At 39.3% G+C, this 25,060-nt stretch overlaps 13 protein-coding genes across 13 annotated transcripts; 5 read left to right on the top strand and 8 right to left on the bottom strand.

Annotated features, from left to right (window-relative positions):
• Positions 1-107: 107 nt before the first annotated feature.
• LAA2 (Laa2p) lies at positions 108-863 on the bottom strand (the record flags this gene model as incomplete). Its single annotated transcript, XM_445812.1, has 1 exon — positions 108-863. The coding sequence occupies one exon, from the start codon at positions 861-863 to the stop codon at positions 108-110; it is 756 nt and encodes a 251-aa protein (XP_445812.1).
• Positions 864-1,204: 341 nt separating this feature from the next.
• Positions 1,205-3,727, top strand: HIR1 (Hir1p; the record flags this gene model as incomplete). Its single annotated transcript, XM_445811.1, has 1 exon — positions 1,205-3,727. The coding sequence occupies one exon, from the start codon at positions 1,205-1,207 to the stop codon at positions 3,725-3,727; it is 2,523 nt and encodes an 840-aa protein (XP_445811.1).
• Positions 3,728-3,824: 97 nt separating this feature from the next.
• Positions 3,825-7,436, bottom strand: SLA1 (cytoskeletal protein-binding protein SLA1; the record flags this gene model as incomplete). Its single annotated transcript, XM_445810.1, has 1 exon — positions 3,825-7,436. One exon carries the CDS (start codon positions 7,434-7,436, stop codon positions 3,825-3,827), a length of 3,612 nt encoding a protein of 1,203 aa, XP_445810.1.
• A 469-nt stretch (positions 7,437-7,905) lies between these two features.
• On the bottom strand, positions 7,906-8,508 carry LDB7 (Ldb7p; the record flags this gene model as incomplete). The annotated part of the gene is made up of 1 exon (XM_445809.1): positions 7,906-8,508. One exon carries the CDS (start codon positions 8,506-8,508, stop codon positions 7,906-7,908), a length of 603 nt encoding a protein of 200 aa, XP_445809.1.
• Positions 8,509-9,046: 538 nt separating this feature from the next.
• SGT2 (Sgt2p) lies at positions 9,047-10,078 on the top strand (the record flags this gene model as incomplete). Its single annotated transcript, XM_445808.1, has 1 exon — positions 9,047-10,078. The coding sequence occupies one exon, from the start codon at positions 9,047-9,049 to the stop codon at positions 10,076-10,078; it is 1,032 nt and encodes a 343-aa protein (XP_445808.1).
• A 337-nt stretch (positions 10,079-10,415) lies between these two features.
• Positions 10,416-11,393, top strand: TSR3 (ribosome biogenesis protein TSR3; the record flags this gene model as incomplete). The annotated part of the gene is made up of 1 exon (XM_445807.1): positions 10,416-11,393. One exon carries the CDS (start codon positions 10,416-10,418, stop codon positions 11,391-11,393), a length of 978 nt encoding a protein of 325 aa, XP_445807.1.
• A 276-nt stretch (positions 11,394-11,669) lies between these two features.
• Positions 11,670-14,510, top strand: DNL4 (DNA ligase (ATP) DNL4; the record flags this gene model as incomplete). The annotated part of the gene is made up of 1 exon (XM_445806.1): positions 11,670-14,510. One exon carries the CDS (start codon positions 11,670-11,672, stop codon positions 14,508-14,510), a length of 2,841 nt encoding a protein of 946 aa, XP_445806.1.
• A 94-nt stretch (positions 14,511-14,604) lies between these two features.
• UTP23 (rRNA-binding ribosome biosynthesis protein UTP23) lies at positions 14,605-15,396 on the bottom strand (the record flags this gene model as incomplete). The annotated part of the gene is made up of 1 exon (XM_445805.1): positions 14,605-15,396. One exon carries the CDS (start codon positions 15,394-15,396, stop codon positions 14,605-14,607), a length of 792 nt encoding a protein of 263 aa, XP_445805.1.
• Positions 15,397-15,775: 379 nt separating this feature from the next.
• On the bottom strand, positions 15,776-17,233 carry YSP3 (putative subtilisin-like protease YSP3; the record flags this gene model as incomplete). Its single annotated transcript, XM_445804.1, has 1 exon — positions 15,776-17,233. One exon carries the CDS (start codon positions 17,231-17,233, stop codon positions 15,776-15,778), a length of 1,458 nt encoding a protein of 485 aa, XP_445804.1.
• Positions 17,234-17,444: 211 nt separating this feature from the next.
• Positions 17,445-19,091, bottom strand: ALG6 (dolichyl-P-Glc:Man(9)GlcNAc(2)-PP-dolichol alpha-1,3-glucosyltransferase; the record flags this gene model as incomplete). The annotated part of the gene is made up of 1 exon (XM_445803.1): positions 17,445-19,091. The coding sequence occupies one exon, from the start codon at positions 19,089-19,091 to the stop codon at positions 17,445-17,447; it is 1,647 nt and encodes a 548-aa protein (XP_445803.1).
• Positions 19,092-19,476: 385 nt separating this feature from the next.
• YPT7 (Rab family GTPase YPT7) lies at positions 19,477-20,103 on the top strand (the record flags this gene model as incomplete). The annotated part of the gene is made up of 1 exon (XM_445802.1): positions 19,477-20,103. The coding sequence occupies one exon, from the start codon at positions 19,477-19,479 to the stop codon at positions 20,101-20,103; it is 627 nt and encodes a 208-aa protein (XP_445802.1).
• A 357-nt stretch (positions 20,104-20,460) lies between these two features.
• RRP6 (exosome nuclease subunit RRP6) lies at positions 20,461-22,674 on the bottom strand (the record flags this gene model as incomplete). The annotated part of the gene is made up of 1 exon (XM_445801.1): positions 20,461-22,674. The coding sequence occupies one exon, from the start codon at positions 22,672-22,674 to the stop codon at positions 20,461-20,463; it is 2,214 nt and encodes a 737-aa protein (XP_445801.1).
• Positions 22,675-23,258: 584 nt separating this feature from the next.
• On the bottom strand, positions 23,259-24,287 carry PHO80 (Pho80p; the record flags this gene model as incomplete). The annotated part of the gene is made up of 1 exon (XM_445800.1): positions 23,259-24,287. One exon carries the CDS (start codon positions 24,285-24,287, stop codon positions 23,259-23,261), a length of 1,029 nt encoding a protein of 342 aa, XP_445800.1.
• Positions 24,288-25,060: the final 773 nt, after the last annotated feature.

Below are 25,060 nucleotides of genomic sequence, written 5' to 3'. Positions count from 1 at the left end.
ATTATAAAGCATGCAAAAAATTTGTTTTAGCATTTAGTTCCGACTATGAAGTAGTTCATTATTCTGTTGCAGAATTAGTTCATGATTCATATTAAAATAATGCTAGCCTATCTACCGATCCAGGAAAATCTCTTCCGTCTATTCTTATGCTTGTTATATAGCTCGATTTCATCTCTCTGAAGCCGTTGCGTATGGCCTGTCAAATTTGTTACGACATTCTCGTAAGTTGTCTTATCTGCTGTTAAATTGGCTTGTTGTAGCTCGATCTGTTTCAACGTCACAATTAATGCATCAATAGCATTACATAGTTTATCATGATACTGTTCCATCTCTTTTGCACTTTGTATTGAGTCCATTTTTACTGCCAGCAGTGACGGTACATGTTCTTCTTGTTCATGGATTGCCTCACCTTGCAAAGACGAATGTGTTAGTGGAGGGGCATACATATACTTGAATTGGTCCCTCAGTATGAGAGCCGGCGAGCGTACTTGTTCAGCAGAAAATGTCGGAAGCATAGAGCATATCCGCGTATACAGTTGATCGTCGACAGCTTCCTCTATAATGTGCTTATCGCTTTTATCATGCTCCTCCAGCCTCATTACATGCAACAAATGAGACCTCAGATGGGAACTCTTCCATGTTATGGGTTGTAATACAGTATGCAATTCGACTAATTGCTCGTAGATAACTCGAGGTCTCTCCTCGGCCAGTAGCTCTTCAAGATCGTGTTTCTGTTGGCATACATCTCCCAAGTTCACCTTCGGTACTAACTCATTGACATATAACACTAATTGTTCTTGGTCATCCGTCACACCTTCGAAATCACCAAACTCATCACCTGAATCGCTGTTATTTTCTGCCATTGTACTACTACTTTATACCTTCCAGAACCGCTAGACCCACCAAAAAATTACCGAATACACCCAATTCAAGAACTTCTAAAATACGTAACTGGGCAATGCCTCGAAACTCTGTTGCTATCCTCAAAATCCTTCACTTTTATCTCTCTTCTTGAACATCTGTTCGCTTCCAAGCTATTTTTTTCATTCTACCCTTTTAAATTTTGAAAGTTTGGCAAATTTAAAGCTTTTAGGCATCATTCTTGCCAAATAGATTGAAGACAACAGATAGCACCAAGTTTCTAACAACTGCTATATCACAGCACAGTGTTGTTGGCGTGCTAGGTAGGTCCATTGGGTTATATATGCGTATTGTGAAGTTTCCATGGTTCTCACACCATGAGGAGTCGCGAGACTATGAAATATACACTGTTGATGTGAGTCCCGATGGTAAGCGTGTTGCTACGGGTGGTCTTGATGGTAAGATACGGATATGGTCTGTAGATGCGTTAGTGAGTGCTGCTGCTGGAGAATCTGGAGTTGATAGAGATACTCATAGGCCATTAGCCAGCATGAGCAGGCATACTGGATCTGTAACTTGTGTGAAATTTAGTCCCGATGGGAACTACTTGGCTAGTGGATCTGATGACCGTATTTTGTTGATATGGGCCATGGATGAAGAAAACCACGGTGGTTCTTTTGGGTCAGAGGGTGAGAAAGAGCACTGGACAGTGCGGAAGCGGTTAGTGGCACATGATAACGATATTCAAGATATATGCTGGGCGCCCGACTCAAGTATATTAGTTACTGTAGGTTTGGATAGATCTGTAATTGTTTGGAATGGGCTAAATTTTGAAAGGTTAAAAAGGTTTGACGTCCATCAATCTCTGGTAAAAGGTGTCATATTTGATCCCGCTAATAAATATTTTGCAACGGCGTCAGATGACAGAACAATGCGCGTGTTCAGGTACCATAAGACTGGTGAAGTATCATTTACAATAGAACAGGTTATTGTAGAACCTTTTATTGCTTCACCATTAACTACATATTTTAGAAGACTATCCTGGTCCCCAGATGGTCAGCATATTGCTGTGCCGAATGCTACTAATGGGCCAGTTAGTTCTGTTGCAATCATAAACAGAGGGACATGGGATTCGAGTATCAGTTTGATTGGCCATGATGCACCAACAGAGGTAGCCCGGTTTAACCCTAGATTATTTAAATCAGATGTCGAGAAAAAGGCTAAAAATGCAAAAGATGAATTAAGTAAAGATACAAAAAATAATAAGAAGTTGGAGTCCATTATTGCAACTGCTGGCCAGGACAAATCATTGGCATTGTGGATAACAAGCAGGCCTAGACCTATTTTTGTTGCATATGATATAGCTCAAAAATCAATAACAGATATGGCTTGGAATCCCAATGGGAACATTCTTTTTGTTACTTCTTTAGACTCATCTATTGTGATGCTAATGTTTGATGCAAACGAGCTTGGTATGCCTATACCGATTGAAGGAAATATGGAACAATTACATAGATATGGTGTTGATAAGGACTCTTTTGACTTACCCGAAAGTGTCAATCAATTACTATTAGAGGACAAATATGGTACTAAGAAGAAACAACATGAATTATCCAGTAGCACTCAATCCACTGCTCTCGAAAGAAGACTGGAGCCCAATCAGTTCCAAAAGAAAATTAATTCAAGAGAAATCTCACCATTAAAATCCACAGAGAAGGTTAACATTCTCATACCGAAAAGAAAAAAGGATATGAAAATGAATAAAGTAATTGTTAAAGACGGTAAAAAGAGGGTTGCACCCACCCTGATATCTACAGCCGGTTTACAGCCTACTGTTACTAACGTCAAAGAAGTAGCGAGTTCTTCAGGTAAGGTGGTAAAGCCAGTGCTAAAGAAAACCAACGACATAAATGAGTACTCTGGAAGACTCAGTACACCCTCTATTCCAATACCTAGACTTGGTATACACACCCTGGTGATGGGTCTAAAAGAAAGAGGTAAAGATAAATTTGAAAGAGGAGCTGAGGTAGGGCCAGATGATGAATTAAGAGAAGCTAGTAACCAAATTACATTTGATGGTGAATCATATGGCCAGGATAGCTTGATGAAAGATGAGTATCGAATGACCTTGAATAATCGTTTGACGAAAGAGAAAGTGAGCTCTAATGAGCCATATTTGAGATATATAGAAAATACTGGTGTCATAGCCGATACAGATGCCGTGCTTTTGGAATGTGGATCAATTGATGACTTTTTTACACTTGAGATAAGAAATGGTGTTGAAAGAGCAATTCAGTTTGATAGTGATGCGCTATTTGACAATCCAACTCGCATTCTTGGTTATCATGAAGGTCAGAGGACTATTGAAGCATTTATTCCGAATGTCATCATTTCAGGTGTTGGTTCGCCAGTTTCAAAATATTGGAGCTTGGCAACAGCAGATGGTTTTATATATATAATATCTTACAACGGGCAATTATTGATACCCAAAATTAATTTAGGTCAAAAAGTTGTTAAGCAAGTTGTTTGCTCGAATTACCTGCTTGTTTTAACTGAAAGAGGTTTATTTTACGCTTGGGATATCTCTGCAAAAAGGTCTGTTATCAAGAATGTTTCAATACTACCAATCATAAACAATGACCCAGTCGAAGGAAACAGAGTAAGAGTTAATAAGTCCATTCGAAAGTTTGAGTTTGAGGTTTCTGAAAAAACTGTGATTGTGCACCTCACTAATAATAGAAGCTTCAAATGGTTAGCATATTTTGGGTGTTGGTCCGAGATTCAAGAGTTAGTGGCACCAAGAGAAACTGTTGCTAATATACTGCTCACTGAGAATGAGATTCCCCCACAATCATCGTCTATATAAGCATTAAATTCAGCATATAAATAATTCAATAATTATATTATAGTTTACATTGGTTATTACATATCCATAAAAATATGATGACAAAGCCTAGTCCTGTTTAAAATCCAAATGGATTTGCTGCACTGGCATTATATATATTTGCTTGTCTTTGTTGTGGTTGCTGTTGAGGGCCGTTACCAAAGCCAAATCCAGTAGGCTGGTTTTGTAAAGGTGGTTGAGAAACAAAAGTGTTTTGCATGCCTTGTGTTATGTTTTGAATTCCAGTGTTAAAAGCGCCCATTGCAGGTGTTATAGGTTGTTGTTGCATCGCACCACCAGTAAATTGGTTAGTCTGCATACCTCCAGTTCTCTGTAAAGTCATACCAAATTGGGATTGTGGTTGGAAGCCACCTGTTCTTTGCATACCCATAGCAGGTTGTTGAGAACCAAAACTAGTCTGAGGTATAGCACTTCCTGTTAATTGACTATTGAAAGCAGGTTGTTGCATTCCATAGCCCGCTTGTTGTGCACCAAAACTAGTTTGAGGTAAAGCACCCCCAGTCATTTGAGCACCAAAACTAGTTTGAGGTAGAGCACCTCCAGTCATTTGAGCACCAAAACTGGTTTGAGGTAGAGCTCCCCCAGTCATTTGAGCACCAAAACTAGTTTGAGGGAGAGCACCTCCAGTCATTTGAGCACCAAAACTAGTTTGAGGTAGAGCTCCCCCAGTCATTTGAGCACCAAAACTGGTTTGAGGTATAGCGCCTCCAGTCATTTGAGCACCAAAGCTTGTTTGTGGTAAAGCTCCACCTGTTAGTTGGGCTCCAAAACTTGTTTGAGGGATTGCGCCGCCTGTATTCACAGGCATTAACCCACCGGCAGTTCTTTGAACAGGTAATACCGAGCCCGCTGGTGGCATATTGAAGCTAGTTCTAGGAATAGCCCCTCCTGTGCTTTGTAAAGGTAGTAACCCACCAGTTCTTTGTAGGGGCAATGCGCCGCCTGTCAATTGAGCACCGAAAGTCGTCATTGGTATTAGTCCCCCAGTAGATTGTGAACCAAAAGTTGTCATTGGCATAGCAACTCCTCCAGTTCTCTGAAGTGGAAGTAGTCCACCAGTAGCAATTGGCATCATGACGAAGCCAGTTGTGACTGGCAGGATGTTGTTCCCACCAGTTTTGAAAGGGTCTAGAGGAACTAGCTTGCTAGTACCAGTTTGGTTAGGTTGTATATTTGTAGCAGCAGATTGCCCTGTTTTAACAGGTTCGAGATTCTCGACCTTAGGAACGGGAATTTGATCAGATTTAGGTTGTTCATTCTTTTTTGGTTCCAGAGGTTGAAGATCAATTAAATCTTGCATTGATCCTGTAAACTCAGACTTCTTTTGCACAGTATTAGCAGCAGAAGCAGCAGGTTGAGCAGTCCAAGCATCATCATCCTGGTTAGAATTTTGTGACGCCTGCATAGCTGGTTGTGAAAGTAATTGTTCTGGTAATCCGCTGCTGCCTGAGTTTGGTCCAGAGTTGTTTTTCAAAGAACCATCGGCTTCGGTAAACATATTGTTTTGTCCAGTAGCATTACTTTGTGCAGGTTCTCTATTGAATTTTTTATCTAGAGCCTTCATGACTCTGACAATGTCACCTTCACGAACACCGAGGGTCCTTAGCATTGGTGGGTTGATATCAGCCTGCATATCTTCAGTAATTTTCTCTCTATCAAAGTTAATTGTATACCTTTGGCAGTTGTTAACATCAACACCTGAACTTAGGAAAAACTCAAACCAATCATAGTCTGATTTACCACTAGTATGTGCACCACCAGTTGATTGTGGTCTAGGTGGCTTGATGGGAGGTAATTCTTTATCATGCAACCTGTTTCTTTCCTCATCAAGCAGTTCTCTAGCTCTCTTCAGTTCGGCAATTTCTCGTTCCCTTAACTTTCTCTCATATTCTCTTTCTTCTTGTTCTCTTATTCTACGTCTCTTTTCTCTATCACGATCACCACCCTTGGATTCCGATTTTCTGGATTTGTACTTCTCTAAACTAAAACCTGTGGCTCTTTCAACATAAATCAAATCATCATCAGATAGCTTTTCAGCTGCAACTGCAATTTTCACACCGTTGGCTTTATGTAGATGAATTTTACCATCAGCACATCCAATGAATTGAGCTTCAACTTTGAATGTGCCACTTCTATCAACCCAGAGTCTGGACTTCTTTGGATTTGGATAATCTTTCTTTGCACTGACCGAAGAGGACCTTTTTCTCCTGCTACTGAGTGAATTTTTTCTACTTCTACTTCTACCTTTACTACTGGAATTATCTTGGCCTGCATCATGTTTCCAATCGTCTTCTTCGTCATCATGAACTTTAGAAGGTTTAGGTGATCTATTAGTAAACTTTTTAATGGAGTTTAATAGACCACTACTCTCCTTGGATTTGGAAAATTCAATGAACTGAGCCGGAACCAGACCTTTCTTTCCATTTGATATTAACTCTACCATCCACCAGTCTTTTGATTTCTTATCATTTATAACATAAACTGCATCACCTTGCCTAATTGTCAATTCGTCTGGTGATTCAGCTTCAAAATCGTACAATGCCACACCTCTCTTAGATGATTTTGTTGCCATCTCGACTTCTCTCAAACCTGGATCTCTTTGTGCACCTTTGAACTCACCTACAATAGCCATTATTTCATTGCATGTATCGTTGTTGCCTGTGTGTAATTCAAAACTCTTATATGGATCTTTGAATTCCAAGAACATATGCTTCTTTTCATTATCATATGAGATTAACTTATCAATGGACCATTCCTGAGTGCTTCCCTTGTTTGGAGTAAAGCTAATCCTGTTATTACCTATAGATAGTTTACCCTTATGTTTCTTTTTACCTTCAACTTCGGAGACTGTCCATGTATGAACTTCATCGTCGTAGTCATTCTGAGGTCTTGACCTTCTTGGACTTTGATAGTCATCCATATCTCTGCTTCTACGACTTTCTGAAGGTTCGTAATCATCATAATTCATTCTGCTTCTAGCTCTTTCTCTGTTGGAGTCTCTAGCATTATCTGCAGTTGGTCTCATTGGCTTAGGTGGTGGAACATCCTCTTCTTCATCCATGTAGCGGTCCTCGGTTTGTTTTGGAGGCATAGGAGGAGGTATATCTTCCTCTGGTTCTCTATCATTCTCTTCTGCTGCAGGTGTAGCGGCCTTAACCCTATCTACATGTTGTGGAGGTGGAGCGAAAGCAGTGGCAGCTGTGGTAATAGGGGCAGCAACAGGTGCAGCTGCTGGGGTAGCGCTTGCAGCTGGAGCAGTACTACTCATTCCGGCACCGCCTGCTGGCTCCACGTAGTTACCTGGAACAAACCCGTATTCATTAGAGGAGTGTGATCTGACTAAGATCCAGTCGGGATCCTTGTCGTCATACACATCGAACATATCATTTTCCTTGAATACCAACTCTTCTTGAGGATTCTGTGCCTGGTCGAAGTCATACAGCGCCCTCATAGTGGAGATCACTGGTGCGGCCTCTATGTAGTTCGAGGGGACCAGCCCTTGCGGTTCCTCCGCATCCGAGCCGATGATCCGCTTCTTCACAGTCCACCAGTCGTCTACCTCTGACTTCTCCAGCAGATACAGCAAGTCATCTTCTTGGATGGCAAGTTCCTCGGGCGTTTGCGGCTCATAACTGTACACAGCCTTGTACACGCCGAGAAAGATCGTCATTTCCACAGATCGTCGTCGCTGTCAGCTAAAGTACAACGTCTCAAAAAAATGTATAAAAATCACAGTACGAATCACACTCAATATCTGTACGTACTCGGTTCCCAATTGGTATACACCAGTATCGACTCTCCTTTTTTCTTTTTACCTCGCTACCCAAATTGATCCTATCTTTCTGGGGTTGAGACACTCAATTACCAATAATTTAGAAAGCCTCGCCTGTCAAACACTTGTCTCGAGCACTGTAACAGCGGTATGTATCTTGAATGGGCGGCTAATAGGGGTGAACTTTAAGCGCAACGCAGGACGGCCTCCTCTTATCCTCCGCAAGAAAGGGAAAGCCCCTCGACCTTCGATCTCCCAAGGCAGTAAGAGACCATTATTTTTTTATAGTGTCGTATATCGTGATTGTATTGGGTATAGTGTTATACACATATATACATTGATTTCCTATATTGCCTAGCGAGTAGTCCTATATCGCAGCTTTGCAGTTGTGTCTGCGGAGAGACTTCATTCTGCTTGGTCCCAGGAACCTGGCGCTGCAGCGTTTGCACACGACCACCTTCCTTACGTGTGTGTCGTGCTGCACAGGTGGTATTTTGTCCTGCATTGGTTGTGCTATTCCTTGTCCTTGTGCTTGTGATTGTGCTTGTGGTGACTGTGTTGTTTGTGTATGTATGCGCGGCCTCTGTGCCAGCCCCAAGTGGTTGTCTGCAAGAAAAGTATCGTATACCTGCATGGCGTCACCGCAGTCCACCTTTCTGTGCATGTACCGCGCGAAATCCGTGCTGCACAGCGTCTCGAGCTGCTGCCTGGGCACGTAGCCACCCAGCAGCGTGTGGTTCAGGTCATACGTCATCTCAGACACTTCCTTCATGTCCACGCGCCCACCGAGGTACCCGTGTATGTTCACACGCTCCTTGTTGTTCCGGTACAGGTCCGGCAGCGCCGTGTCCGAACGATTCTCCTCCGTGTTCTTCACCAGCTCCCGCAGCTCCTGCGGCCCAAGCACCACACTGTGCGACCTGTCCAGCGAGCCCAGCCCGCCAATAACACTATAGTAATCCAGCTTCATAGTTCCCTCACAAGATAAAGATAAAAGTCACAACTTTATCAAGACCTCTGATCCACTTGCCTTGCACACTGTAGAGACAGTAAAAAAAAACCACGAGTCGGTGAACCAGCTACTTATGTGCTCAATATCCCGAAATGCACATACATACATGCATACATACTTACTTACATACTTACATACATACATACTTACATGCACACACAGCCTACACTTCCGCCTTTTTGGGAAACTGTCCAGTTTCAGTGTTGTGTTGTACGTATATCATGTGCGTTACGTGTACAGTGTTTTACGTGTATGTTGATGTAGGATCATGTGATAATACGTGTAATACAATATTTCACATGATCACATGTACGTATATTGTTATATCTCTATTCTCTCAAGTTCCAGCAGAATCCAGCTCTTGTCGGTCCAGATGAACTAGGAATATAGCCAAATTAATTGTGCATTTGATATATTTAATACTAATGTGTAATTGTTATACACTCTTCCACTTCAGACTATCAACCGCGTGAAGGAAGCTAACAATCTGTTTTAAATGTCTAAGGAGGTAGCTGCTGTGATTATCAAGTATTTGGAAGGTGTTGTTGCCGAGAAGGCGGTGGGCGAGGACTACCTGGACTCTGTGAACGTTGCCATCGACTGTATTGCCGAGTCCTTTGAAGTGGAGCGCGGTGATGTTGACTCTGTGCTGAAGCAGAGTGGTATCAGCAAGGGGCTGGAGGAGTGTCTGGAGTGCATGAAGGGTGGCGCTGTTAAGAGCGAGGACGTCAAGGTGAACATTCCTGCCGAGGACGCCGAGACCAAGGCCAAGGCCGAGGCCCTGAAGCTTGAAGGTAACAAGGCCATGGCTGGCAAGGACTTCGAGCTGGCCATCGCCAAGTACTCCGAGGCCATTGAGGTCTTGCCTACCAACGCTATCTACTACGCTAACCGTGCCGCTGCGCACTCCTCTCTGAAGCAGTACGACGAGGCTGTCGTAGACGCTGAGAAAGCCATCGAGATCGACCCTGCTTACTCCAAGGGTTACTCTAGACTTGGTTTTGCCAAGTACGCCCAGAACAAGCCTGAGGAGGCTCTGGAGGCATACAAGAAGGTCATGGACCTTGAAGGCGACAAGGCCACAGACATCATGAAGAGAGACTACGAGACCGCCAAGAAGAAGGTCGAGCAGTCCCTGAACCTGGAGAAGACTCCAGATGCACGCGGTGCCGACAGCGGTGCAGGCGCCGGCGCCGGCGCTGGTGGTGCTGGTGGTTTTGACTTCTCTTCCATGTTGAGCGGCGGTCTGAGCGGCCTGATGAACAACCCACAGATCATGCAAGCTGCCCAGCAGATGATGAGCAACCCACAGGCTCTGCAACAGATGCAATCCATGATGCAAGACCCAAGCATCAGACAAATGGCCGAGCAATTCACTTCTGGTAATGGCACTCCTAACATGGACGACCTGATGAGCAACCCAGCTCTAAGAAACATGGCCAGCAGCATGTTCGGAGGTGCAGGTGCTCCAGGTGCTGACGCTGATGCCCCAGGTGCTGAACCAAAGGGTGAAATCGACGAGAAATAGTCTCAGCTAAGTTTTCATTAGCAGTATTCATTTTTTCCTTTGTTATATTCTAGCATTTCCCCTTGCATAGGCACGTAAAACGGACCCACATACATTTTACTGTAATCTAGTCAATATATATATATAAACAATAAAATTAGTTGATAAAGGTGTAACTCGATATCTCAATTGCATTTGAGTAATACTTAGTTATGCGAGGTTTGGCTCTTAAGCTTCATCTCATCGCAAAAAAGTGAAAAAAAAAAAAATAAATTTGCAGCTCATCGAGCTATCAAGCATGTTTTGAACTTGGCTAAGACTGCATAGATTAGATAACACTACTCAGATAGTTACAAAAATGGCTAAGGGTAAAGGTAAGAACAAGTCTCATGATGAAGGCAGGAGCAACAAATCTGGCGGGTCCAACGGGCACCATACCCGGAGGAATCATCGTCACATGGAAATGAAGTATTGTGGTGGTAGTAAAGACAGTTCATTCCCAGTGAAGCTGGCTATGTGGGATTTTGACCACTGTGATCCCAAGCGATGTAGCGGTAAGAAGCTGGAGAGGCTGGGTCTGATCAAGTCTCTGAGGGTGGGCCAGAAATTCCAAGGTATAGTGGTGTCACCTAATGGTAAGTCAGTAGTATGCCCTGATGACAGAGAGATTGTGGAAGCTCACGGTGCATCAGTAGTGGAGTGCTCTTGGGCACGTCTTGAGGAGGTACCGTTTAACAAAATTGGTGGGAAGCATGAGAGGTTATTGCCATACTTGGTCGCTGCAAACCAGGTTAACTACGGTAGACCCTGGAGACTCAACTGTGTAGAGGCGCTGGCTGCATGTTTTGCTATTGTGGGACGTACTGATCTAGCACACGAACTTTTATCTCATTTTTCCTGGGGTCTTGGATTTTTGGAGCTGAACAAAGACTTGCTGGAGCGTTACCAACAATGTACTGATTCTGAGTCCATCAAAAAGGTTGAAGAGGACTGGCTTCAACAAATTGATCAAGAAGTGCAGGAGAGAAAACTTAAGGCTCAAACTGAGGATGTATGGATGATGGGCAATACAAACCGCGGTAATTCGGGTCTAATGCCCCCATCGGATAGTGAAGAAGAATATGAGGAGGAAGCTGAAGAGGAGGAAGAAGATACCACAACTAGAAAGAATGTGAGGTATGATAATCTGGGTAACATAATTGAAGATAGTGAAGATGATAATAACGAATCAGACTATAGTAATGAGGAATCTTCAGATGAAGCTTCAGATGAAGACTATGAAGATGAGCATGTTGATGAAGTTGTTAATCGTGTTGGCAAATTAGCAATTGAATAGATAAATAGAATTGATAGAAGTATATGTGATTCTAAATGAATTAATAATTTGGTAATGATATTATGGCATAAGAACTAAAATATCTGCAGACGATATGACATGGTTCAAATCGTTGGTGAACACATTAAGGGCTCCTAACTCATATTTACTTACTTTTGAAATATTAATTAGTATATATCCTTATTCCAAACAGTGTTATAAATTGCATCACCAGGCTTTACTATGCAGAATAGACCAATGATATGTTATAACTCGATGTGAGAAGATGGCATTATAATGGCTGATGAAGGTGGATTAGAAACGGGAGCTCATGATGAGCTGAAGGGAACTGAGGAACAAGCTGTCAATTTTGCTCCATCTCCGGATTTCTTATGGCTATGTGAGCAATTGTTTGCTAAAATTGACCATGTTCAGTTTGAGAGAGCTAATAATCTGTTAACTAAACCAGTTACTGCACGATATTATGAAGTTATATCGAATTTTACTACATTATGGAGGACTACTGTAGGGAATAATATTTATCCAGCGCTGAGGCTTATATTGCCCTACCGGGATAGGCGTGTTTTCAATATAAAGGACTATACTCTAATCAAAGCTATTTGTGCTTTTCTTAAGCTACCAAAGGACTCAAGTACTGAAAAGAAATTAATAAATTGGAAGCAAGATGCAGGAAGAAGTGTCAGATTGTCTAAATTCTGTGTTGAGGAGATCAAGAAACGGCGTAGCGAACCGCAGATTGACCGTAATGAGAGGATTACTATCGATGATTTGAACGGCTATCTTGATCAGCTGGCCATTGAAAGAACTGAACAAGGACGAAGCTTTAAAAATCTTGCAAACTCAGACATAATGAATAAATGTTTGACATCAATGACTTTTTTAGAAATGCAATACTTTTTTGATATTCTACTTAAAAACAGACCTCTTGGTGGCCATGAACATAAACTTCTCAACTGCTGGCACCCAGATGCTCAAGACTATCTTAGTGTAGTATCTGATCTTGAGACTGTTGCGAAGCGGTTATGGGATCCAAGCCAGCGTTTAGGCAATCAGGATTTGAAAATAAATATTGGTCTAGCATTTGCTCCGCAGCTGGCTACTAAATTGCATGTATCTTATCAAAAAATTGGCGAGAAACTTGGTTGGGATTTTTTTATTGAAGAAAAGATGGATGGTGAAAGAATCCAAATGCATTATACTAACTTTGGATCAGATATTAAGTTTTACAGTAGAAGAGCTACTGATTATACTTATCTGTATGGTAACAATTTGAAGACAGGAACATTGGCAAATTTCATCAACTTGAACAAAAATGTTAAAGATTGTGTTTTAGACTGTGAGGTAGTAACGTTTGATTCAAATAACAAAATTGTGCTTCCCTTTGGAATGGTTAAGAGCAGTGCAAAAAATATGTTATCTCAAGATGGAATTGATACACAAGGGTTTCACCCTTTGTTAATGGTTTTCGATGTGTTATATCTTAATGGGGCAACTCTAGTAGACTTGCCGTATTATAAGCGACGAGAATATCTAAAACAGATTCTAACACCAACAGCCCATAGGATAGAAATAATCAAGTCTATTAGAGCAAATGATGAGCAAATGATTAAAAAATCTCTTGAGAAAGCGTTATCAGTTGGATCTGAAGGCATAATACTCAAGAGGTACGATTCTAGATATGTAATAGCAAGTAGAAGTGATGATTGGATAAAGATAAAACCTGAATATCTGGAGCAATTTGGTGAGAATATGGATTTGGTATTAATGGGGAGAGATCCGTCCAAAAAGGATTCCTTGATGTTGGGCTTATTGGACTATGAAGAAGTTATTCAAGATAGTCCCATCATGGTTAATTCACAATCATCAGAGGAAAATTCTCAAAGATTCAGAGGTTTTGTATCGCTTTGCATTATCGCGAACGGTATCTCAAATGAAGAATACAAAGAAATCGACAGGAAAACAAAAGGCTTGTGGAATGATAGTGAGAAAATCCCACCTTTGGAATACATGAAATTTGGATCAAAAGTCCCACGCCAGTGGATAGATCCAAAGAAATCATTAATACTGGAAATCAAAGCTAGATCACTAGATAATACTAGAAGTAGTGAGAGAAAATTTGCAGCAGGATGTACATTATTTGGAGGCTATTGTAGGCAAATCCGGGAAGATAAAAACTGGAAGACTTGTTATACACTTCAAGAATTTGAACGTGCAAAAAGCGGTAATAATTGGCGGAAGCGAGGTAGTAGCAAGCCCCAAAAAGTAATATCTAAGAAAAGAAGATATAATATCATCTCCTCTGTAAATAAAGCCCTTGAAGACTTTGCAGAATTGGAACACCGTTCAGACATTTTTGATGGCATGTATTTCTATGTTTTATCAGACTATTTTGATGGCGTGAAAAGAAAGAGAATAAAAAAATCGGAAATTCAGAAAGTTATTGTAGCAAATGGTGGTCAGTTAGTTCAAAATGTTATAACACGCAACTATAATCTTAATGATTTGAGGATTATAAGTAGTAGGAATACAGTTGAGTGCAACTCGTTGATTGTTAGAGGTTATGATATTATTAGTCCGAAATGGGTATTTGATTGCCTGTTGTCTGGTAAAATAATGAAATTGGAACCGAGTCACTGTTTTAACTTTTCGAAGCAACTAATGGATTATGCCTACAAAAGGATTGATCAGTACGGAGATCCATACGAAAGAGATATAAATAAATATGAATGGAGTTCTTTGACTAGTGAAAAGATATGCACAACCGCTAAGCAGCAACCTGATGTACAATTTGATAATTCACTGATGGATGTTCCACATTTCCTCTTTCATGGAAGAATAGTTTTTCTTCTTAGCGATAATAATAATATACAAAAGGAGAGCTTTATGGTAGATGCATATGGAGGGAAAGTAACCAATGAACTAAGCAGCGCCAATTTGGTTATTGTTGTCGGTGCAGTAACCCAGAGACGTATAAATGACATCAGAAAGCAGATTTCCTCTGAAGTTATTAAACAAGATCATCCACCGCGAATACCTGATATGGTGTCCGAAGGATGGCTATACGACTGCATCAAACAAAATACTCAAGTTGCAGAAGACAATTATAGGTTACCATAGGTGGATAGAAAATGCCGATTAATTTATGTAAGTATCTAATGTACATTATATGTAGTTCATTTGAGCACTACGTGATTATTTTAGAAAGCCATGACTAGTTTTCTTCTTCAGATAAATTGCCATTTTCATTTGTGTCTGTAGAGTTCTTTGAACCATGCTTGTGTTTCCTAGATCTTCTCCTCTTTGTAGGCTGTGATTGGTCAGCAGATGTTTCTGTTTGTTGCTCCTTCTTAGTGTTTTCTTTCTTCTTCTTCTTCATACTCAATGGATTTGGCTGTTTTGGGCCAATTTTTCTTTTCTTTGCAACAGTTTGTTCTTTAGATTGTTCCTCTTCTTCATGTTCACCCTTCAAACCTGCATATTTAGGGTCATTTAGGCCTCTAAATAGTTTACTTTCTTCTTCCATTCTGCTTACTTTGGCGCTGGCATCACTCAAAGGTTCCATGATCATTACTGATCTGGAAATATGAAGCAGTGGTACACCAGGCACTTTTCTAAGTAGTCTTCTTATTTCCACATCCTGACAAGCAACAACGTATCTATGCTTGTTTTTGCCTTTCACATCAACAACATTTAGGATACATTCCTTCGGAGAGACTGCTTCACCTGGCATATGCCCACAACGACGTCTCTCAAATTCTTTACCTAAGTCAATGGCGTGTTCATTTTTGGTCTCGTATAGTGCTTGCATACAACATTGTGTAATCATAGGCTTCACTTCTGCTTGCAAAGTCCTCTTTAAAGCTTTAACTAGATCATATTTTGAAGTAGTGCTGTCCATCACAATCTGATCATCGAGTAATACTTGGTATGGCTCACGGAACTTGAATGTATGGTTGTATACCAGCAGTTGCTTTCTGTATGATTTAGCCCTCTTTTGACGCATGATTCTATACTTATATCTCTATTTTATCTACAATATAGTCCAGAATTTGCGAATTTAAAACTTTATAAACTTTTCTAACTCAGTTTATATTCGATGCTCATCGCATTTTTTTATTTTTTCAAAACTCAGAAATTTTTCACTTTTCAACTTCAAGAGTGTTAGCCCTAAAACAAGCGATGAGAAAGCAGTGCAGGTAAGTTTTACAAAGCCATCAATTAGCTTTACATATTGTAGACAGATGGCGAATTAAAAAGGTGAATGAAAATCATATATTTTTTATATACTTTTTTATTAATTGAGTAGCAAAAGAGGCTTACCAGGAGAGTTACATCAAAGAAACTAAATGTAACAGGCTTGCAGAGAAACTGAAAGTTGAGAATTAAGTACCCCAGAACTTTGATAAGTTCTTACCACCACCATTATATACCAAAAGGTTAACGGTTTCAGCAGGCAGATAACTTAAGGTTCCATTAGTAGCATAATTTAAAACTTTTTTCTTGAGAATTTTGGGTGAAATGGCACTGTGTTCATGGTAGAATTGACTTTTATGATCGGGTTGTAAAGACAAATAGTATGCAAGTACACCTGCAACATGTGGTGAAGACATGGATGTGCCTGAGAGGCTTTCAGTTGCATTTTTACTGCCAATGTATGTGGACATTATGTTAACCCCAGGAGCAAATATGTCCACGCATCTCCCGTAATTGGAAAAGAATGCTACATCATCGCTTAAAGTTGAACCTCCCACTGTTATGGGTGACCATGCTGACGCAGGGGAAGAATTACAAGCATCATCACTTTCATTGCCAGCTGCCACTGCGAAGCTGATACCTGCAGCTGCGGCTGCATCCATAGCTCTATTCAAGGCATATGACTTCCATGCTCCTAATGACATATTTCCAGCGGCACCTTTCAAATTGCTCTTGGTTTTTTTAAGATCATTATAAGCCTCGACTGTATATTCTACACCTCTAATAACATCTGACATTGACCCACTTCCATCAGATCTTAATACTTTTACTGCGATCACTTCTGCCTGCTTAGCAATGCCATAATGTTTGGATGCTATTGTGCCTGCACAATGCGTTCCATGACCATTCAAATCGTAATCATTGTCATTCTCGACAATAGTCTTGCCCCAAGAAGCGCGACCTTCAAAATCTTCATGATCCACATAAATTCCAGTATCTATCACAAACGTAACCGTATCCTTACCTCCTCTGTCGTCATAATGGTAAAAGCGCTTACCCAGGATTGGCAACTTCTCACGTTGAGAGATACGTCCCAAACCCCAAGGCACATGTTCCTGCATCTTGTAATTATTGATTCTTACTATAGAGTCATGTTCTACCAACTCAACTAAAGGACTATTAGCAATAAATTTGGCTGTAGTTTCCGTGAAATATCCAATATAACCTGTCATGGATCTTCCGATACTAAATTCATGCTGTAGGCCAATCCCTCTGGTTGAAATATCATTATACTGTGTAGCTTTACCGAAGTCACTATCTTGTAGAAAAATAGAAGAGCTATTAATTTCTTCAATTGCACTTAGATGGCTTTGTATCTCCTTATCGGTAACAAAATCCTTAAAAAGTACAATGTATCTATTGGGTATTATCATATCATTCTTCGCAGAGTCAAAATATATTTTACTACCTGTATTAAAATTGTACTCAATTCCCTTGCCTCGCCATAGATTCAGCAAACGATTTATTAGAGTATAGTCATGAGAAGCCGATTCTCGATGACTCAGATCCACAGGGATAGTGGCTGCATCCACTGAGGTAAAAATCCAAAAGTAATAGACACTAGTTATCAAATAGAAAGAGAACATAATTGCTCTATTCTACTTTGGCTATATCTATCATAGTCCAATACTTTTGTAGTTATGATGACTCAGTTTTCCGTTATATGCCTTTCAACTGTACTGCTTATTGCTCCTCATTGACGTCTAATGGGATGTATCGAGCAGCTCATCTAATATATTACAATATGATTCTTAACAGTAAAAAAAACTATGTAGCTGAAAGTTCCATATATTTAGTCTATAGATCTTGGATATTTTTCTTCAGTAATGTGCAGAACTTGTAATAAGTCCATAGCCAGAACAAAGAGAATGATACGAATCCGATAGTGCAGTTTAGAATCACCCATAAGTCAGGGAATCTTGGTGGAGCTTCAATGAATAAGTCCAGGAAATGGTATGCAGTCATACCAATATATGATGATACTATGATCAATTTCCAAAAGATGCTGTGGGGCAGCAGACTCCTGCGTCTGTAGTTATCACTTACACTACTTATAGATGGGCCCGGTGTAATAAATTTTGGCAGAAATCTTGGAGTAATGAAACTGAAATTACCAATCAGCCAGTTACTTAAGAAGAAGCAAACAAAATATTGTAGATACAACCCTTCCCTCTTCAATAGTGGCCATAATGTAAATAGCGCCACGTTATTTATCCAGCTTACCATAGATAGCACATTCCAATCTCTGGAGGTAAATAAGAGTGTAATTGGAAGTAGTGGGACCAAGATAGTCTTTTCGTGCACTTGGAAACTGAAAAGGTAAAATGACATGGAACATGCTGCCAAAGCGTAAGGTAGCAAGTGCTTCCTTGGATATAATATAATCAAGATCATTGCAGGTGCAAAACCGACCACTGTAAGAATTAAGGAGTACATTCTTAACTGATCATTTGTGAAAAGAACTTTGAATTTAACAATTGTATTGACTACGCACCAAAAGTTAGCCACTTTATCTTCAAAGATACCTCTGGCAAATGGAAAGATTCTCCTAACAGTTTGAGCCAAGCCATCAAGGCCACCAAATATGTAGAAAGGTGAGAACATCGCTGTAAAGGTAACCAATGTGGCGATGGAGATGGAAATAAACCTAGGGATGTTGAACAACTTAGGGAAAAACATTGAGCGGCCAAGTAGGTAAGCAAAAAAAATAGGTGCGTAGTACAATGACATTTGCTTGAAGCATATTGAAAGAACAAAACAGATTGCCGCTGGCGCATAAAATTCATCCAGTAGATTATTAATTGCATAAACTGTGAAACCTAGCATTATCGAATTGTATTGGAAATGCCCATGATCGATTAACATCAGAGAAGGTTGAAATAGAATGGCTGCTGCTGCAATAAATTGGCCAATTGGTGATTGATTTCTACGTCTACCTAACCATTTCGTGAAATACACGACAGCAGGCATGTAGAAGATAGCTTCACTTAAAAGTACTGTAAATCTCATGTAGTTCTTTAAGCCTTGGGTCTCAATACCACGAGAACTGTCTAGTGCAAACCAGTCTGGGTTGCAAAAGGTACCGAGCTTACCAAGTAGATATGAATGGAAAGCAGTCAATGGAGGATAATCTAAACCCCAATACTTTAAATCATAGTAATACCACTTAGATATGGGTAGATGTTGTGTGATTTCCATCCAATGTCTCTGGGCCTCAAAATCTCCATGCATAGGACCATCCTTATAACCGGAGTAGGGACCTAAACCTATAGCACACCTTATAATCATGGCAAACATTATTATTATCCACTCGGTAAGCCATTGGCTGCCAGCAGGCCTAAATGGAAACAAGAAATCATACAGTGGAGACGCATAGAAGGACTCCTCACCTTGCTCACTCTCAAACTTACTGACAGCCTTCTTATCCTTCTTCTCGCTGCTCATCGTATTGGTGCAAAGCTGATCGATCCAAGTTAGTCCTTACTGTTTCTATCGCTATTGTTGTTGCAATCTCGAGCCAAGATATACACCTGGTATCAATCTCTTCCCAGTTGTAACTATGAATTTGATAAAATGTGATGAACTATGGTCGAAACTCGAAGGGTCTTTTGACTCGCTTGAACTTTCGGGACGAAGGCAAGTCCAGAAGACCACTTTTGGGATTTCAGAAGCTATCAACAAGGGATTACTTCAAAATAATAAGCAGGTTACTTGGTTAGAAATAGCATTTTGGTGTGTGTTCCTGGACTTTAGTAATCAGTATTTGTTCTACAGTTAAAGTAAAGACTAGACTAATCGATATCGAGTTGGTCGAAATATAGTTGTTGAGATGATTGCAAGGAAGAAGAATATACTGAAGGTCATAATCCTAGGTGATTCCGGAGTTGGTAAGACATCGTTGATGCACAGATATGTGAACGATAAGTATTCTCAACAGTATAAAGCTACTATCGGTGCTGACTTTTTGACTAAAGAGGTAGTTTTAGATGATGACAAAGTAGTCACAATGCAAGTGTGGGATACAGCAGGGCAAGAACGTTTCCAGTCCCTTGGTGTTGCTTTCTACCGTGGTGCAGACTGTTGTGTACTAGTCTATGATGTGACGAATGCGAAGTCTTTCGAAAATATAAAGTCCTGGAAGGATGAGTTTTTGGTTCATGCTAATATATCCTCACCGGAGTCTTTCCCTTTCGTGATCCTAGGTAACAAAGTAGATATTGAAGACTCTAAGAAAGTGGTGAGTGAGAAAGCAGGTCAGGAACTCGCAAAGTCACTTGGAGATGTACCTCTCTTTTTAACAAGTGCCAAGAGTGCCATAAATGTGGATACCGCTTTTGAAGAAATAGCAAAGAGTGCATTACAACAGAATCAAAACGACGCACATGCATTTGAAGATGATTTCAACGATGCCATTAACATTCAATTAGAAGGCGAAAGTAATTCATGTAGTTGTTGAAATGAATATCATGGTCAAGAATTATCTGATCAATTCGTTTTTTGCACGATGGTACTTTGTACCAGTACATGCACTCGCGGTGTAACTTATATAATAAGTTTTATTTGTATATTAAGAGCGTTTTCTAATCCTAATAATTTTAACTGATTCTTACTTGTCTCCAAGTTGAAAATACACACGTCATATTGCTAGTTATTCATCCATGTAACAAACTTATTGAGGGTTTATAAATGTAGAGTGATTAGTTATAATAATAAACTAAATTCGATATAAATGCTTAATATTCAATAATGCAAAAAAATTATGCAAACTTTGATAATGGTTATGTTTAGCTACTTGAGTTCTGTCATAATGCTACTATTTTTTAAATGATATCTTTTTACCCTTGGTTACAAGTCTCCTCTTTTTGGCAGCCTTTGGACCTTCACCAGTGGAAGAGTACGGATCAAAGACACGTTTTTTGTCCTTCTTTTTAACTTCTCTATTATCACTAGCTAAAATATTGGCTTTACTGTAATCAACAGGCTCTTCAACAATGTCTCCATCATCATGTTTAGCTTTCTGGTCGTTAGAATGAATTTTCTTTTTCTTTAGAACAACAATTTCATCCATATCTTCTTGTTTCTCTGGGATAACCTGAATTTGATCGCTCTTTTTGTTATGAGTTTCTTCAGTTTCTAATGGAGCGTTAGAGTTTGAAGTTTCCAGCACCATATTGATATTTTTGCTTGCCGCAAGAAGAGTAGCCTTAATATATGACAAATACCTATCTTTCAATTCTGATTCTTCAACACTACATGCACTACCATTATGATATTTTACTGCATGTTCAGGGTGTAGCAGGATTTCGCTAAGCACCACTGATGAAGTCATGGCTTGCTTAGACTTAGTTGCCTGAGTGAGTTGATTTTCAATTTCTTTGAAAGCCCCGGTCATTAATTCAATCTTATGTGATGGTAAGAACTGTAATTCATCCTGTGAGACATCTAGTGAGCTTGGTAGTCTGTTGTTGATAGATTTCACTTCTCCCAATTTGATTTCTTCCAGCTTCTTTTTTATCAGGTTGGCAAGAGTTTTTGAATTTCTTCTCACATGATCTGTAACAACACTGCTTACTGACACAACGGAAATAGGGTCAACAGGACCATATGCTACAAGAGATACCAGTAGTTGGTTAGGCATAACATAACGAGGAGATTCATCATCTCGCCTAGCCATCATATCTCTCCACTCATAGAGCTCGCGGATTAGTGGCTCCTTATCAACTGGAATATTATATTGATACATTAAAGTTCTCCAAGGACTTTCTTTTTCAACAGGAGTAAAAATATTGGCCACAGGAATCTTTGGTTTGTACTTTGAGTATTCAAATCTTCTAAGGGCTACATTTCTAGATTCTCTCAAAACTCCAGCTAGTTTCCCAGAAGAAATTAGCCCATTTCTCATCTGATCAAATATGTTTAATAAAAAATGAGTATCTGCACGAGCATATGCCATCATTGCCTTTGAAAGAGGTCTTCTTCTCCAGTCAGCTAGTTGGTACTTTTTCGAGGTTTTGAAATTGGCATATTTTTCCAAAAGGTAAGCCAAGCTATGTTTGGGAAGACCAAGAGCCTTCGACGCATGGAACGTATCAAAAAGACTCACAATGTAAAGCCCCAAGTCTCTCTGTAACCATATTATATCCATAAAGGCACCATGGAATACCTTTGTGATCAAAGGATTTGTAAACACTTCATTAAGCATTTTAAGATCATCTCTTAAAGCTATAGTGTCAACAATATAATCCTGAGTTCTTGTACTGATTTGCATTAGACACACCAAACCGTAGTAAGACCTGAAGTCATGGTGTTCCAAATCTACAGCAATTTCTGAAGATTTCTTTAATTCTTGCATCATATCTTGTAGACTATTGATGTTGTCTACCCAGATAGCATTGGTATCAACCCAGGAAGTTGAGGGAATTGGTTCTTTTTTCTCCAAAATATCGTTATTGTATTCTTGATTTAAAATTTCGTACTCGTATGGTTGTTGGAAATGCTCTGGGATATCCTCTGTTGCTAAAACGAGTTGTGTAGATTCTTCAATAGACTTTAATGCATTGGGCTTCTCGATAAGCAGAGGCTTAAATGGGTGGCTTTCACTGTTGTCAACAGGAGTTTTAAAATTCAGCTGTGGTTTTGAAATCCTTCTGCTAGGATCATTCTCCGCTACATTGACATCGTCAAGAAACTGCATATTCTTTTTGTTATCATTCGTTGAGGATTTCCTATTAAGAATATCTAGCGATCTATCAGCCTTTTCGAATAGAACATCCATGACATTGCTGAATTCTTTGCATACCTCCTCCAGGTTTTCATTGGTACCATCAAGTTTCTCGTTATTGTTATCGATTGATAGTAATATATTGTTCATCACCGATGCCATGCTCTTCATACTCTTTTCTAGTGAGTTTGCCACGCTAGTGTCTATACTCTTATGAAATTCTACATCTTGCGATGCTAGAGCATTAGAGGCTCTGACAGTCTCCATTACTTTTTTCAGCACATTATCTCCACTGTCACTCGACATGATGAATATGGGATATAGAAATTGATTATGGGTACTGATTGTTATCTGTATCAACTATTTTTACCCATGAACATTAGAATTCAGAATCTTTACTATTCTTATGACATTTGATCTCATCGCATCGAGTAAATTGAATAAATTTTCAACTTTACTAGCGATGAGATTAAATCGTGTGAAATACACACCTCTGACCCAGTAAGCAATTATAAAGCAAAGTCAAACTGGAAACGAAAAATATTGCAACAAACAACCAAGTTTCACAATCCACCAAAATAATACTTAATAATTATATTAATTTCATATTCATCTAGGTCTACAACTTACTATTATATATAAGTTCACCTAATAAATCCCGATCCAAACTAGGAAAGCTCATATTATTACTCTGATCATGTGATTAATATACATACTTTTTCTATACATTTTAAATAACTTTAAACTAAATCAATTATTTTTTAAATTTATGGTCGTAAAGGTTATGGTTTCCGAAGTAATTAATTTTGTTAGAAAAGCAGTAATTAGTTTGTTTCAAAATGTAATTTTGGTAAAATGCAGTGGAATCGTTTCGTTAAATGTATATGGGATTATATAGATGAAGGATATATGCTATTATCTAGTATTTGATTCTTTTTATCTTCAGTAATTTGTTTTTTATAGGATGAAGATGTTAACTTTTCGGCAAGCCCATTGGTATTCATTTTAGATTTCTCTTCGATGTAGATATTATGCCTCTCTTCAACAGTGTCGAAGTTTCTTTTCGGTCTGTTCTGAGGTATTGTTTGTGGGATGGGAATATTATTACTAGCTGTTTGATAGTTGCTGTTGTTATTTGAGCAGTTTTTCACAGCATCATTTTGCTGATGTTCATGCAAAGTTTTAGCAGGCATATCTATGTCGTAATTGACTTTTTTTGTTTTGTCTGGGGAAGAGCTATATTTCCCTACAACTTCTATAATTTTATAGTAATATCGTGTCAGAACGTTATAGCCTGCATTTGATATTGACGAATACCCTTGCCGCAGGGAAGGGGCTAAGTCAGATTCTATTGACTCTGGTAGTATAAAAAAATTCTTCTGTACCTCCATTTTGCAGAACGTTATATTGTTATCTCGCGGTATTATTCTATAATTAACTTTTCTCAGAAATTCATTTTCTAGAACATTAAGCTCATTGCATTGAACACCTCCTACTTTCGAATAATGTGTGTTTGTACAAAAAGAATCACAAAGGCCTTTACTTGCAATGGTGGTAGCTGTCAGTAGAAATCTATGTGCAGTTAGAGAGTTGAGATTGAATGCTGGGTAAACGTTAGACAAAAGGTCGATGTAATAAACTGCGGATAAAAGCACAGAATGTTCCAATAGGGAATATTTGGTTAATCTGGTAAAGTAGTTGAATACTGATATATTAGGTGCTATTTTTGAATGAAATCTAGTAAGGCCATATTTTCGTTCGTTTTCCTTAATATTGGAGTCATTGATCTGTATGATAAACTGTAGCATTCGTGCTATTAGAATGACTAGGTCACCTTTCGGGCACTTCAGAAAATCTCTCGGTAGTTTGATAGTTGGTATTTCTTCATCTGTATTGATCTGAGCATCTTGGGGAGTCATAGTTTAATACTCTAATTTCATAACAGTTTGCTATGATATGATACAATAAAATGCTAATAGGAAGACTTCTCTTCCTAGTTTAGCATATGCAACTTCTTGATTAATGGTGTATTGATAGCGTATCCAAACTTCGATAAATATATTGATTTATGAAGATTTGTGATTTTGTATGTGAGGCTAAACCAATAGTACAAAATCTAGCACAATGTCTACCCAGCAAACGAGTCTCTGATGCTTGCAATACAGGTCTTGTTTCAACTGTTCGCTTATATTGAGTAGTATTCTATCAATATCACTATCACTGGTTATTAATCCACTAAGGATGTCTGGTGTAATATAAAGTATAGCAACTACAATTAGTCTAAGCTGGTTTTACGCTTTTCAGTTTAATGTTGAACTGGAATCAAGTTTTGACACGTTTTTGTGCGACGATTTCTGAAAAAAAATTGTTTGAAGCATTTGGTAAAGACAAGGAAATGTCTCAATTAGCTTTGAAATGTAGAATCTATATGAGGCAAGAATTGGAGTCATAAAGGCAGCTGTGCTAGTGACGGCATTATTTAAAAGTCAAGAGAATGGTCGGAGCCGCTGTTGATAGTGGATTGTTAATGTGTAGGGTAGCGATTGTGCTTATTAAAGTATATGGAAGCCATTAGGTGTATATGTATATGTGACCAATTTCGAGTTCGCAATGATCATGTTGTAAAGACATATAGGTGCGGAGCGAGGGTTACTAATGCCGGAAGTTGTCTATAACCTATATATTTGGTGTA

The sequence above is a fragment of the Nakaseomyces glabratus genome, chromosome E, assembly GCF_010111755.1.
Source record: "Nakaseomyces glabratus chromosome E, complete sequence".
Taxonomy (NCBI): domain Eukaryota; kingdom Fungi; phylum Ascomycota; class Saccharomycetes; order Saccharomycetales; family Saccharomycetaceae; genus Nakaseomyces; species Nakaseomyces glabratus.
This window is presented reverse-complemented; position numbering and strand designations above follow the sequence as displayed.